This window comes from Hylobates moloch, unplaced genomic scaffold (genome assembly GCF_009828535.3).
Source record: "Hylobates moloch isolate HMO894 unplaced genomic scaffold, HMol_V3 SCAFFOLD_7, whole genome shotgun sequence".
Classification (NCBI taxonomy): Eukaryota; Metazoa; Chordata; class Mammalia; order Primates; family Hylobatidae; genus Hylobates; species Hylobates moloch.
The window spans coordinates 110,024,294-110,039,868 of record NW_026652282.1 but is presented as its reverse complement, the minus strand read 5'-3'; the positions used below and the strand labels follow the sequence as shown (position 1 = coordinate 110,039,868).

General features: G+C 38.9%; 1 protein-coding gene across 9 annotated transcripts in view; it reads right to left on the bottom strand.

Annotated features, from left to right (window-relative positions):
- OCRL (OCRL inositol polyphosphate-5-phosphatase) overlaps positions 1-15,575 on the bottom strand; it is a 60,605-nt gene that overhangs the window by 21,254 nt on the left and 23,776 nt on the right. For 8 of the 9 annotated variants that reach the window (XM_058441571.1, XM_058441572.1, XM_058441566.1 and 5 more), the window contains 11 exons: positions 15,177-15,287; positions 14,661-14,750; positions 13,865-13,985; positions 13,617-13,778; positions 11,930-12,031; positions 11,291-11,405; positions 10,048-10,164; positions 9,762-9,949; positions 7,800-7,911; positions 6,316-6,425; positions 4,601-4,736 (listed from right to left, as the gene is read on the bottom strand). In XM_058441571.1, the coding sequence (XP_058297554.1) occupies positions 4,601-4,736; positions 6,316-6,425; positions 7,800-7,911; positions 9,762-9,949; positions 10,048-10,164; positions 11,291-11,405; positions 11,930-12,031; positions 13,617-13,778; positions 13,865-13,953 (1,131 nt within the window). In that variant the 5' untranslated portion in view covers positions 13,954-13,985; positions 14,661-14,750; positions 15,177-15,287. The remainder of the gene's footprint in view (positions 1-4,600; positions 4,737-6,315; positions 6,426-7,799; positions 7,912-9,761; positions 9,950-10,047; positions 10,165-11,290; positions 11,406-11,929; positions 12,032-13,616; positions 13,779-13,864; positions 13,986-14,660; positions 14,751-15,176; positions 15,288-15,575) is intronic. The other variant, XM_058441568.1, reaches the window with a different exon arrangement.

The following is a 15,575-nucleotide window of genomic DNA, read 5'->3' as shown; positions in this document are numbered from 1 at the left end:
GGTATATTCATTGCAGCACTATTCACAATAGCAAAGAGACGGAGTCAATCTCAATGCCCGTCAATGATGGATTGGATAAAGAAAATGTGGTAAATATACACCATGGAATACTATACAGCCATAAAAAGGAATGAGATCAGGCTGGGCACAGTGGCTCACACCTGTAATCCTAGCACTGTGGGAGGCCAAGGCAGGAGGATCACTAGAGGTCAGGAGTTCGAAACCACCCTGGCCAACACGGTGAAACTCTGTCTCTACTAAAAGTACAAAAAAAAAAAATTAGCCAGGCATGGTGGTAGGTGCCTGTAATCCCAGCCACTTGGGAGGCTGAGGCAGGAGAATCCCTTGAGCCCGGGAGGCGGAGGTTGAAGTGAGCCAAGATTGCACCACTGCACTCCAGCCTGGGCAACAGAGCAAGACTCCACCTCAAAAAATAAATCATGTCCTTTGCAGGGACATGGATGAAGCTGGAAGCCATCATCCTTAGCAAACTAACACAGGAACAGAAAACCAAACACCGCATATTCTCACTCATAGGTGGGAGTTGAAGAATGAGAACACATGGACATAGGGAGGGGAACAACACACACCGGGCCACTCGAGGTAGTGGGGCGAGGGGAAGGAGAGCGTTAAGGTTAAATAGCTAATGCACGTGGGGCTTAAAACCTAGATGATGGGTTGATAGGTGCAGCAAACCAACATGGCACACATACCTATGTAACAAGCCTATACATTCTGCACTTGTATCCCATAACTTAAAGTAAAATAAAAATTTTTTAAAGTGTTGAAAATAAGAACATCAAAGCTGAGTCAAGTATCTCAGACTGGGGAAGTTTTTCACATATTTGAACTGTAACTCTTAGAGAACCGAGGATCAAACAATCACTTTACCATCACCAGGGTCCATACTATAGCATTAGGTTAAGATGAATTTTATACTTTTACAAAACTTTGCAACTTTTAATTTCCAAAAGTATTTTGCACATGTCTTTTTATTTTCACAACCTGGAAGGCTACCAAAACAAGGAATATTTTTGTTCTGATAGTTGAGAACATTAAGATACAAAACAATCAACAAACTTGCTCACTGCTACAGTTAATAGCAAAGGTGACATCTGGACTAGTTTAAGACTCCTTCCAATATACTAGATATGTGACAGAATCAACTTGAGTATGTCTTAAAAGCACAGCTGCCTGGGCCTACTAATCACAGTCTCTAGGGGTGGGGACACATGCATCCACACTTTTTTTAAAGCTCTCTAAGCAATTCTTACATCCACTGAAGTCGGAGAACCAGTGCAATAGATCACAGCACCAAGTGCAATGTTGGAACCCTATCCCAGCTCTAGCTCAGCCAGCCCACAGAAAGTCTTCTGAAATTAATTGGCCACAGTGCACTTGGCTCCTTTGTTAACAGTCATTGGTGCCAATGGTGGTGAAAATGTGGTTTTTAAAGTCTCTAATCATAGCATGCCCAAGAATCCAAAACATGGGGTGATTACTCAATAAAATCAAACTTTTTCTCAGTGGGTTATCATGATCACAGCACTTAATGGCAAATCAAGGATAATGAGGGGGGGAAAACCCCAAAGAATTTCACAACCTGACACATCCATTTTAGTAAAGGAAATTACTGACAAAATTGGGAATCTGAAAAAAAGTACAGTGAGCTAGGTCTTTATGTAATAAGATGGGAAGTTCTCCAAGACACACTGCTGATTAAAAAAAAAAATCAAGTTGCAGACCAACACATACATATGAGACCGTTTATGATATAGAGACACACACAAATCAGTATTTTGTCTATGGGTGAACAAAAAAGCATATACAAAGGTCTAGAACTGCACTGTCTAGTACAATAGTGACTAGCCACATAGGAAATTTTAATTTAAATTGCTTTAAATTAAATTAAATTAAAAATTCAGTTCTCAGTTGCACTAGCCACACTTCAAGTACTCAATAGCCCCCTGCGGCTAGAAGCCACTGGACTGGACAGCACAGATACAGGACATTTCCATCATCACAGAAAGCGCTATTGGACAGCACTGGTCTAGAAAGATATAAACTCCTAAGGGTAGTGGCCTGGCTGGGGAATGGGGGTTTAGGCAAAGTTGGGAGTAAGAGACAGAACAGGGATTGAAGAACTTCTGCCTTATCTGTCAATTCTGCTTAAATTTCCTTTTAATTTTTTTAAAAGCACTTGTCATTGCTGTATAATTTAAAAATCATTAAAAACTCAAAAGGCAGATCTTTATTAAAGATATACATAAATACACAGGAAGCCTGAAAAAAAATGTAAATATCCCACTAGAAGCTCTGCATTAATGTGTATGGAGTATTAAAAACATCCCAAGGTTGGCTGGGCACGGTGGCTCATGCCTGTAATCTCAGCACTTTGGGAGGCTGAGGCGGGCGGATCACAAGGTCAGGAGATGGAGATTATCCTGGCTAACACGGTAAAACCCCATCTCTACTAAACATACAAAAAATTAGCTGGGCGTAGTGGTGCCCACCTGTAGTCTCAGCTACTCGGGAGGCTGTGGCAAGAGAATGGCGTGAACCCGGGAGGCAGAGCTTGCAGTGAGCCAAGATTGCACCACTGCACTCCAACCTGGGTGACAGAGCGAGACTCTGTCTCAAAAAACAAACAAACAAACAAAAAACATCTGAAGGTTTTGAAAAGAAATACAAACAAAAAAGCCAGACATAGCTGATCTAACCAGAGGTTAGTATTTGAGGAAAGATATCCTCTCAAAATGGATTAAGAGAATTCAAATGAAGAAAAAGGGGCAGCCTGCAAGTTCAAACTAGAAATTAGATGGGCTAAAAGAAGTTATCTAAAGGTATATTTCATCAAGATCTATAGAATTATAGAGGTATTGTGGGGTAGTAGAAAGAGCACAGAGTTGGGAGTTAAGCCAACTTGAGATTGGAATCTCAGCTCTCCTCCTAGTTGAATGCTCTTAAATAAGTTATTTCAACTTGCTGTTCTCCATCTGCTCATCTGTTAAATGGGAAATACAGTTGTCCCTTGAGATCTGTGGGGGATTGGTTCTGGCACTGCCTGTGTATAATCAAATTCACGCATACTCAAGTCCCACAGTTGGCCCTCCTTATACGTGGGTTTCACATCCTGTGAATACTGTATTTTCCATCTGCATTTGGTTGAAAAAATCTGGGTATAAGTGGATCTGTGCAGTTCAAACCCATGTTGTTGAAGGATCAACTGTATTTAACTCAAAGCGTTGTTGTGAGGAGTAAATGAGATGTGTGCAAATTGCCTCACATAGTCCCTGCCACACAGCCACTAGCTGCTATCTGAGGAACAGTTACTATTATTGATGATTATTATTTTAAAATTTCAAAATGGACAAAAGTAAAGTCATGATTGTCTTGATAAAATTTAAAATCTATTCTAAGACCAATAACTAATTCTGATCTTAAATGAAAAGCCCCAAAGTCTTTCTTCCTTAAAACAGGAGCAGGATAAAACAGGTTGGCGATATCTATCTCAGAAGCCCCCTAAATCAACACACACACAGAAGAAAGAAACCTATCCCATTATGCTCTTCACATGTCTGAACTCATTAATCTTCATGAATATGTACCAATATTACCCACACTTAATAGAGGAGGAAACTGAGGCATAAATATGTTACATAAATTGTCCATGGTTACACAGGTAGAAAGTGGTTGAACTGGGATGCAAATCCCAGAAGTCTACTACAAAGTCCATTCTACTAAGCACTGCACTATATACATTCTGACAGATTATAGGGCTGTAGATCTGAAAATCCACAAGAAATAACCTAAATGTACTGGCTGTAACAAATTAAATCAGCATAATTACAAGATATAACCTACATACCAATAACCCACAGTTTAAAAATACAATGGGAAAAAAAACTTTACTCACAATACAGACAGAAAATTAAATAACCGGCCATTAATGCAGCCCAGGATAGAACAGAGTTAAAGAAAACATTGACTGGGCACGGTGGCTCACGCCTGTAATCCCAGCACTTTGGGAGGCTGATGCAGGGGAATTGCTTGAACCCGGGTAGAGGAGGTTGCAGTGAGCTGAGATCACACCACTGCACTCCAGCCCCGAGGATAGGGCAAGACTCCATCTCAAAAAAAAAAAAAAAAGAAAAAGAAAAAAAGAAAAAATAAGTGTAGGGATGACACTATATCCCTTAAGACAATATACAGAGTTGGTTGTATTCTGATCAGTCTGTGCCTTTGCTCCTGCTGTCTCTACCCTTCCACCCAGAATCTCTCTCCTGGTGTTTCCCTTCCTTACTATCTGATAAAACTTAGCTTTTAACTCTTCATTATGCATACCTACTTTAGGAAGCTCAAGTTACCACCTAACCACTAGCATGAGAAACATCTGTGTCACTAAAAGGCCTGGAGCATTAAGAGCTCTACGGACAGCATTTGGGAGGGTTGGGGGCACTAACCTCTCAATGCTGCAAATGGTTATCTGGTTATGGAACATTTATGGCTTGCTGAATTACTGATCTGTTCTGAGTCTAAATAATCCTCTAGTAATTGATACTTAACACACAAATAAATGAATGTACAAACAAGTGTTTACCCCAATATGGAAGAGAGCGCTAACAGGCTTGTGGTCACTGGTTTTCAGTTCCATGTGACTCCGATAATTAAGCTGATTAACATTTGTTCCTCTCCAAAGAATTCGGTCACACCAGGCTGGAACCCGGCATTTCCCACTGTAAGTAAAGAAATGAGTTATAAAGAGAACATATCACACAAGAACATAATACCTACCACACTGGTTTAGATCAGGGTTAGGCTCTCTTGTTACATGCTCCCAAAGAACCGTGTACTTCTCCTTCCCTAACAACCCCTAACTATCATCTTCCCTACTATTTTGCAAGCTCTGTGAAGGGACTGTATTTGCTTTTTTGCCACTGAACTCCTAGAACCTAGCATGGTATCTGGTGCAAAGTAGGTGCTCAATGAATAGCTATCTAATGAATGAATGGTTCTGTTAAGATTGGGAGCACATCTTCAACAATGTCACCACAGGAGAAAATAGCACATTCTTAAAATATCCTCAGAAGATTTGGATTATATTTTGAACACTTCCTTTTCCTTTACTCTATGAGCATCAACAACACTTCACAACAGATAGATAACTAATCAAGTCTAAAATTCCAATCTTCTCTTCCTAGACTGGGCTTAATCTTTGGAGAGGAATAACAGTATTGATTTCTCCTTTAAACCAGACATTTATGGACAAGTCTAGCATCTTCTAATAGAGACGAAATAAAATCAAACCATGCAAGTCTGAGCAAATGTCAGTCCACAGAATACCAAGGGTAGGGAAAAAGAACCTATTCATCATTCTATTAAAACAAGCAACACCTTGTACACCTGATCCAGAAGGTGACACAGATATTTCTCATCAGTAGCTCTGCAGCTGACTCTAAAGTCAGGTGAGTGAAACAAACATGGCAAAGTGTACAAGATCTAACAGTGCCACTTCATTTGCTGGCCAATTACCTAGGAGCATACGAATATCGACTCCCCACCCATGCCAGTACTCTCAGAGTTCAAAACAGCTGAACATGCGTGGGGATTCTTTCTCTTTCAAGTTTCTGTGCTCAGCCAGCTAGGAGAAAAAGGAAGAAAAAGAAGAAAAGAAAAAGAAAAAAGGAAAGGAAAAGAAAAGAAAGAGATAGTAGGTAGAGGACAAATAGTCACTAAGAACTTACTGGGGGCACTTTACTAGGATGATTAGGAAATCAAAAGGGTCTACTAAACAGTGGTTCTCAGTGTTCTCCAGCTGTGGCAGATATTAGGTCCAAGCATCAGTATTTTTTGAAGTTCTCTAAGGGATTCTAAAGTCTTTTAAGGATTGAGAGCTACTGGTGCTAGAAGAACCTTTCATGGCTTTGTTTTTGCCTTCTGGTATCCTGAGTTAAATAGCTGAGTAGTTTGGGGAAAAAAAAGAGCCAGAACAGGTAACAGGTAAGAAACAAAGGCAAAATCAGGAAGGCAAAAATTTAAGCTGCTGAGGTGAAAAAAATAAGGCACTGTAGGTAGCCCATAAAACTTCAACAATCTTGACATATAAGTAATAACTTCCCTAAGATAGGCTCACCTTTGAGTATAGATGAATGAAACACTCTTATTGTTCTATAATAGCACTGAGGCACTGAGCCATTAGGTTTATATATCTGCTTATGGCATGGCCTAAAAAATTCCTAGCCCCTTACCAATATGGAGGGTCAGAAATAAGATCAAGCCTTAACCTTTTCTGTGAGAAGGTTCTTATTACTTTACCTGGAATCCCACCGGTCTGTTTTAGAGTCATACTTATAAGTGGGGATGAACTTGATTTCCCCTTCATTGAAGTCAACAAAAGCTTTTTTCTGTGTGCGCTGAATATTTAGCTACAGATAGAAAGAAGCATCAAATAAGCAGGATAGCACTATCTTAATATAAGAGATAATCAGGTTGATAAGCCACTGTTCCCATTTCAAAGTATCTAGTTCCACAACTTTTACAACTGTAGTGAGAGTACATAAATGAAATTTCTATACCTTATGAATTAAATCTCAGCATTCCCACAGCATCTAAACTCACCCTCAGATAGGATGCTTGTTAGTAGCACATCATTATTCTTTTATTGCTAATAGTGGCAGAGGGTAAAATGGAAAAATGAAATCTGAATAATTGTAAGTTCCTTGGAGCTGGGCAGAAACCACCCAGCATAATTTTAATTTAAAGAAAAAGCACACAAATGTTGAATGAATAATTCCGCAAACCAAATTCAGCGAATAGTTTCAAATTGTTTTGAAAGATCCTCACTCAAATATTTTACCAGAGTTACGTAAGACTCAGAATTTATCCTAAATGTACCCCTTTTGGAGGCAGAATAGAGAAAGAAAAAGCAAAGAAATTTGCCAGCCAACCACAATGTGAAGATAGACATGGACAAGAATGGCTCACTACAAAAACCATTCTGCTGCAAATCACCTGAATGTTGGCTACGTCTGAAGGTTGAAAAGGCTCTCATAACGATTTAAAGATTATTCGAATGAAGTCAAAACATTTTCTTCCCTCAATAAGAAGCATTCACTTTTAGCAGCCAGTATCCATATGTTGAAGTAAAAATTCAAGTCACATGCCAGGTTCTGAGGCAAATTTACTGCTTCAAGTATATGGAAACCAGGTTCTTGAATATCAGGTTTTATGTAAATGTTACCGACTCAATGCTTTTTCTGCAGGTTTTAAATACCAGCTAGCTTCAACTTATCATCTAGTTCCCATGAGCCCATGGCCTATGCTGTTGATCCCGGACAAATTTCTTTTCTGCGCTTCCCAATTCCCCTCACAGGGCCTCCCTCTTTTACCTCCAAGCTGTTCCTCAGCCTGCCAAGTAATCATAGAACAGTTTTCACTGTTCCATCTGCCAAACCACATCAACATAGCTGAAGGCCCACTTCCTCCAGGAAGTGTTCTCCAATTAACCCCACCCATTCGCCAACTCATTTATACAAATCTCTGAAATCTCTTAATGATAAAGACGTTTTGAATAAATGTTGTATTTACTTTTTATCACTAATGTTATCTTCCCTCCTCCCATCCAAACACTTAATAAAAGCACTACAAATCTTGTATGTAGTCAATGCATCACTAGTCACACTGTTTTCACAAGACAGTAAGACGTTTCCATCACTCCCTAGAGTAAGATATACCTCCCATAACTCTAACAATCTCATCTCCCATCTAGGAAAGTCCCTATAAAATGAAACTTTACTTACCTGGTCGAATTTCAAGAGTCTCTGAAGGTCTTTCTTATTAATAAGACTTTTCACCTCACTGGCATCAGGCATGCAGAGTCTATAATTCAAATCTCCCAACCAAATGACAACACTAAGGATCAAAAAAATGTATGAACAGAAGTAGCAGCGATTAGCATAAAAAAAACAGAGAAGGATGGAGAGAAGAAAAATGGGTAGATTATTGATAAGGGCTCACTCACCACTATCTCACAAGGGGTTTAAAGTTGTAACTAATCCTTTGAGGGCAACTACTATCAACACCTGAGAGAGACAATGGATTACAAAATAGGTGGGAGAACAGGACTCTATACATGAAGAATGAAAAGGGGAAATATTATGTATGGGATTCAGAAGCCAAGGAGTTAATGGACTGAGAAGCATGCAGTTTATTTGCTGGACTAGCTTCAAAATTTTGCCTGGCTGCTAGCCAGGTCTTTAGGGGAAGAGAATCTGAATGTTTTCTGCCTCTCAGAGTCCTGAAGTGCTGCAGGCTCTCCACTAAGTTCTGCATGGTCTGAGTAACAGCTCTCCCAGGCAGGACCCACTAAGAAAAGTAGGTCCAGGGCTCTCTAGTGAAGCCTGATCGGTCTACCATTGCCCAAGTTACAGGCAGGAAGGAGACCTGCATTCCATGGGATCCTCAGCTCCCAATAACAGCAACAGGCCCTTAGATGGGCTGAGAGCCCCACAAAGGGAGACAATGCAATTAACACATCAAAATGGACTCTCCTGTTGAGTGATCTCAAGTTCCCAATGGGTCATTCTGACAATCTCAAATGCAACATGAAATTTATGGAATCTGGGAAAATAAATTTATGGAATTTCATGGCAACTTCATGACCATACATTTTAAGGCCTTGACTTTACCACTGTGAAATAGAATTCCACATGATCCTAATTATTGAGACATTATGGAAAATAGTTGAATATCCCTGCTCTTTCCTCCTCTTTCCCCAATTACTCTACTCTCTATATTAATTTCTTTAAAACTAATCATTTTCTACCACCACCATATCTACTCCTCAACACATCTCTGCTTCTATGCTTATTAAATCTCATTCTTCACTGACCTCTCTCTGCTGCCTGTTTTTAATAAGCACAGCCATTAAAAATAATAATGTAGATCTATATATACTGGCTTGGAAAGGAATCCACAATAAATAGAATAATACAGTCTTATACACCAAGTACCTATGTGTGTGTTTGTATGTGAATAGACAAAAGGCTGGAATAGTGCTATTTAATAGAATTATAATGCACCTCACAATATAATTTTAAGTTTTCTAGTAGCTGCATTTAAAAAGAAAAAAACAAGTGAAAATATCAATAAATTTCATTTTACTCAATATATCCAAATTATTTCAACATGTGATCAATATTTTAGAAATCAAGATATCATACATCTTTTTCCTAAGTCTTTAAAATCCAATATATAGTTTATGCATACAGTATATCTTAATTTGGACCAGTCACTTTCAGGTACCTAACAGCCATATATGGCTACTGGTTGTCATATTAGACAGTACAGATCTAAAAGGTTACACACCCAACTGTTAAGAATGGTTTCCTTTGGAGAGAGGGACTGGCTAGGTAGAGAATAAGAAATGAGGAAATTTAACTTCTAATTTTATCTTTTATTACATTTGCAATGAATATTTCTATTTTATCATAAAAACAATAAAAACTGACTCCAACTACAGACCCTCCAGCATTATTCTAGGTGCCCCACTAATAGAACTATCCTTTCCTCTGATATCAAGTCTAATTTCTCTGCCTCAATGATTCTTATTACTCAAAAACCCTCTCTTCTTTGTGACCCCAATCCCTCACTGGTAATCTTTCACTCTTCACAGCTCTACAGTATCTCACCACATTTAATCTCTTCACTATCCAAACTCCTGTAGCCACTACTCAAAGGCTACAGGTGAGTTAACCACTTACTCATGTTTCATGATGTTCAATTGCGGAAGGGTCTGATTTGGGACCACAAAACTCATTCTCGCACAAATGTCCTTATAATCTTGATTCCTTCTCTCAAAGTCCTCCACGTGGGCAGCCAGATGGGAATTGACAATGCAAAAGGTGGTGTTGTGAAATACAAATCTCACAGCTACCCCACCTTTGTTTCCCTGTTAGCAAGAGTAATTATTCAATTAGTACACAGAACTAGCAACCGAACTTTACGTGAACATGAATAATAATCAAGCTCATTTCCAAAGTAACTCACCATTTTCCCCATGATTCCAGTTCCAACTGTTTCTGTAGCAATATCACGAATATATCGACACTGATCCTTTCTGGCAAATATAAGAAGCATCATCCCAACAAGGCGCACCAGTTGAACCTATGAGTTCCAGGGAGTTATAAAAGGTTAATGTTAATACCAATCTTTGCCACATTTCTAATGTCCCACGACTAATTTTCCATCAAGATGATATACCAGTGCCCAAATCTGACTTCATATCCTCTAATTTCTCAGTGGACCCCATCAAGTGGAAACCAATATTCTCTGGGGAGGCTCTAATCTGGCACTGACCAATAAGAGTTAAAAGCCTGGAGGGACAATGAGTACTTTCAGCTCTAGATCTATTCTTTTAATCACTTGTTAGCCTACCAGGAGTAAGCAGCATTAAAAGTTCAAATAATAAAGCCACTATCCCAGGTTGTTCCTTCCACCTTTCCTTCCTAGTTTCTGATGTCTAATTTTCTAAGAAATTGAAATCAACCAGACAGCAATCCTTTTTACTTCACCTATTTTTAACTTGTGAACTACAGCTAGAAATACGTCTGAGATATGCCTTAGTCAGGGACCTATATGAGAGGAATAACATCCCCAGGAGTTTTATTACCTATATAAACTGTTAGAAGATGTAGAGAAAAATTACTCACATTACTTCTTTTAGAGAGCTTAGTATGATAGCCCTGTAATTAACTCTTCTGGTAGCTACATGCCTCTACCACATACCTTCTAAAGACAAACAAATTGGCCCATCTTGCTAAAGTCGACTCTCCTCTTAACTTAAAACCAAGTTTAGAACTCGTTCAAATTCCACACCACTTCTATTCTTGCTCTGATTGCAACACATGCACCATGCGCCCACGTTTCATATTGCTTTTCTGTAAAGCATTCAATTCTGACCATGTCAGTGAGTAATCTAAATCTTCAAGTTTTATTGCATAAATCAGAAATCTTATATGTAATTATTTCAAACTAAGTATTGATATAAGAATAATAAAATTCTTTTTTTTCCCCTAAAAGCTATCTAAGCAATGAAAATATAGTATCAGAAAGCTTAGGCATTTTTTTTTCTAGGAAATAAGGATGAATAATCAATCTGCCCTATCCCAGTATTACACACAGAGAAGAATTCAATTAAACTATTCTTTTGGAACAAGTTGTAGATAATGGAGTAACTCCCGGTGAGCCCTATTTAGTCATATACTTAAAAAGATAATTAAATGCCGCTTACTTTCTTATACTTGGCTTTGGAATGCAAACCTCTCTCTACAGCCATGGACCATTCTTGTTCCTTCACAGATTCAAAGTAGAAAAAGGCTTCTGTGCTCAAGTCCAGTTCTTGGAATCTGAGGAAAAAAGGGATGTGAGATCTATACATATCCCATAATTATCTCTGGCTACCTCCTGTCCCATATGTTGAAACATTAGATGAAAAAAAGATGGGAGAGAGATAAATTTTATAGAACTGCTCTGTTCACCCAGGTTATCAGTAAGAACAAGTAGCTTTCTTTTCTAAAGAATTCCCACAAGTACATTCATAAGCTATGCAAAAAATAAATCAAAATACCTCCCACAGAGGATAACAGTAGAGCTTTGCTCTTATATCCTAGAAACTGTCACTGTTGGAACTGACCTCAAGTCTTAGTTTCTATGCAGAATATATAGATTCCTATGGGTTTCAAGAAAATTAGATGCTTCCTTACACCATTTTAGGTATCTGTTCCTTTCTGTTCTCACAAATTTGACCCGCAAGTTAACTCCCGTGTATAGTCTACAGTAGGTTTTACCAGTCTTTTTTAAAAAAGGCAAAACATCATGTAAACGAACACCAAACATATAGCCAAAAGGAAATTCCAGAAGTGTTCTTTACCCAATGCAGTAGATATCAGGAGGATTGGGATCACAGTTCAGCCAAGGTTCTAACCCGCTATCTGGAGACTGGCCATTCACATTCCAAGTTCCAACAAAAAATCTAATACATAATATAAAAAGATAATTTGAAAACAAAGATCAAGTATAAACCAACAGAAGGTCTTTCTTCTCGCTTCCATACAAAGGTATGTTCACAATATGCTAACATAATTCCTCAAAATGTTTTGCCACATATGTAAGAAAGATCTTTTGCATCTAGAACACAAAGGCAGTGGGCTTATTTTCTCTAAATTTTACATTAAGTAAAACTACAGAAGGAAACCAAGTCTTTATTTTTAAAAAATGCAAAGGTAATTGCTATACCACATTTCCTTTCAATTAAGCTCCATCCAAACTCCTACTTGAAAGGAGAGCTTATGGATGGAAAAGAGGTATCTTCATGCTGTAAGCTAGTCAAATATGGATAAATGTTCTATAAGGGGCTATAGTTGACTCCAGAAACTCACTTCCTGAAGGATTACAAGGACATCTGTGTAGGAAATTCTGATGAGGCAGACATAGTATTAAGGGGGAAAGCAGAAGGGAAAACTCATGACTATCTTAACTGTTTACACACAAATATAAGCATAGTGGGGAATATGAGGAACTGGAAGTTTTAGCATAGTGATATAGTTATGACTGAATTAGAATAAATGAGGTATGACAGGATAGCAGATGGGACTAGAATCTTGGACTAGAAGGGTACATTCTGCTCATGAATAACAAAGAAAGGTGGTGTTGCTTCATGCACTGGCGATACACGCCACATGGTATCTCACATGCAGCATATATACACAGGTCCAGAAAAGAAGATGTCAACAAGTAAAGATGAAATAAATAATAATACAGATGAAAGAATCCAAGATAGACCTCCCAATCAAGAGGACTGGGTGAAACTTTCTTTATTTACCAAAGTAAGTAAGTTAAGAGCTAGTGGTAATGATGGACTTTAATTTTCTAATACTGGCTGAAAACAAAAAACTTAACAGGCCAGATATATAAACACGCTTGCTTATGGAATGTGCTAGGGGAAAATTCTCTAGTACATGTGACCTTGATTTGGTTCTCTAGGACTCAATAGAGACATTAGTAGACATGGCATTATTAGTAGTTAGAAAATCCAAGGGAAGGCCAAGCATGGTGGCTCAGGCCTGTAATCCTAACACTTTGTGAGGCCGAGGCGGGTGGATTGCCTGAGCTCAGGAATTTGAGACCAGCTTGGGCAACATGGTGAAACCCAGTCTCTATAAAAAATACAAAAATTAGCTGGATGTGGTGGTGTGCACCTGTAGTCCCACCTACTTGCAGGGCTGGGGTGGGAGGATTGCTTAGGACTGAGAGGTTGAGGCTACAATGAGCCATGATCTGCTCTCCAGCCTGGGTGACAAAGAGAGACCCTGACTCACAAAAAAAAAAAAAAAAAAAGAAAAAAAGAAAAGAAAAGAAAATCCAAGGGAAACTGTAGCATCTGCATTATTTCTGATATGCATGTTATTGGCCAGCATAGAGACAGGAGCTTGAAACAGGCAACCATTCCTTTTTATCATATTTTGATTCTTAATTAGGCTAATGTCTTAAATATCAACAGGCCACTGTCTGTTATATATACTAAATTTTTAGACTCAGGAAGCAAAAGAGACACTAACCTGAAAGTCTGAATGTTGACATATTCTTTCTCTCGCTTCGCCAGGATATGTTTGATGAGACCCTCCCGCTGCCCAGATTGGGTATTTGGTACAAAGAGCTTCCGCATGGTGTTGGTCACTTTGGGCTGCTCCTTGTTAGAAGCTTCTTTTTCACGTGGAAGCCTAGCAAATAAATGAGATATTCAAAAGTAAAATTGTTTAAACTATAATTCTCCTACAAGGGAAATATGTTTTCACATGGGACTTACATTTTATTCACTGAAGAGGGTGGAGGTGGGGGTTCCCGATGAATCCCAGTAGGCTGATTTTGTGAATTTATTTTCTTGTCCAAATTCATGGAAGAAAAATTGTCTTCAAATCCAAGAAGCCCTGAAAGACACAGACCCCAAAGTCAAACGTGGAAAAAATCTAACATCCAACATATCCAGGGTAACAGGGCTTTGATTTGATCACAATTTGATCAGTGGTATTACTAAACAGAAAACTATCATAAGGGTAGAAACTACTTGGATTGGAGTTCGAAGAAGCACACCTATCCCTGAAGCACTGATGTACTAATTAGAATAGAAGTTTATAAGAACTTGGAACAGACTAGTAATAGCTAACATTTATTGAAGACTGAGCACAATCCCTGGTTGAGAGTAAGAGAATATATCATTATCTCACTTAATCATCATAAAAACCCCAAGAAGTACTATTAAAAATCTTCCCATATTACAGAAAGGAAAATGGAAGTTCAGAGTTGTTGAGTAACTTGATGAAGGTTGTACAACTAGTAAGTCCTTTACTTGGGATTCAAATCCAGGCTGTCTGGCTCTCGAGCTTGTACTTTCTACCGCCCTGCTAAGCTGGCTCCTGAACAGCTACCATGCTACAGAAAGGATAAGGAGTGAACATGGTCAGTGGGCCTGGACTTGATAAAACTACTCTGCAGGAGAATGTGTCTGACATTGGCTTTAATCTACATCACCATATTTGGCCTGACAAAAATCTACTGACTCTGCAATGACCATAGCAACAAGGAAACCAGGAACTTTTTAGTACCTGAAAAAACAGAAGGTTTGTCCTTAGTGTCTAATTTCTGGTACCAGCTAGATGAGTCCTTTTGCTCTGGAACAAGAAGTTGTGACTGAGCTAGAGAGATAAGGTTCATGGTCAGAAACTGGGAAGTCTTTCATTGAGTAGAATGTACTATAGCCAAAAGCCATTCTTTCAACATTCCTTATATGCCGGGGCCAGCACCATTTTTGGATACAGTGGAAGAAACTAAGGAAATGAGGGCAGCTCTGGGGTCATCTAGGGGCAGAAGGAGAATTATAGTCTATGGTAAGCTGTTCTTGCCATGACACTGAATATTCTGAAAACTTGCCTAGTGTCCTTAAAGCTGGGCAGATTTTCTCCCTAACCTATCCCTGTGTTCACTCCTGAAGAAAAAAAAAATCAGCTATCAGGGCTTAAAGGGTGAGGTATTTTGCCAATGGCCACTTTCCTCTGTATCAGCATGTCAGAATTCCACTCCCGTTGAAATAGAAGAAAGAAAATCGCTGAGTCTTGAGTTACCTTTCTGAGCAGCAAGGACAGCTGAGAGGAACTTCAAACAGTGTTCCTCATCAGGGATTTCAAAGCGGCGCTCTCTGATCCAGTCCCCCTGAACCCGAATTTTGCAGCCACCTAAAAAGAATTGAAATCCATACATATACTGCTATGGGATAAAATGTTTTACTGGGATCATATTCTCAACTTATCAGGTTAATAGAAGAAGGTCCAGATCACAAATATTCCAGATCTCTAATATAGGAAGCACACATACAAGATCAAGAGAGTCAGTATGACGGTGGTGGAAGGGGTGATGCAGAGAGGGAACCCTAAGGGAAGTGAGAACTCCTAAGGCTGATGAACTGTGTCCATGAGCAGCCCGATCTAAGGATATGACACATACTAAAATCATACTTTCCTGCG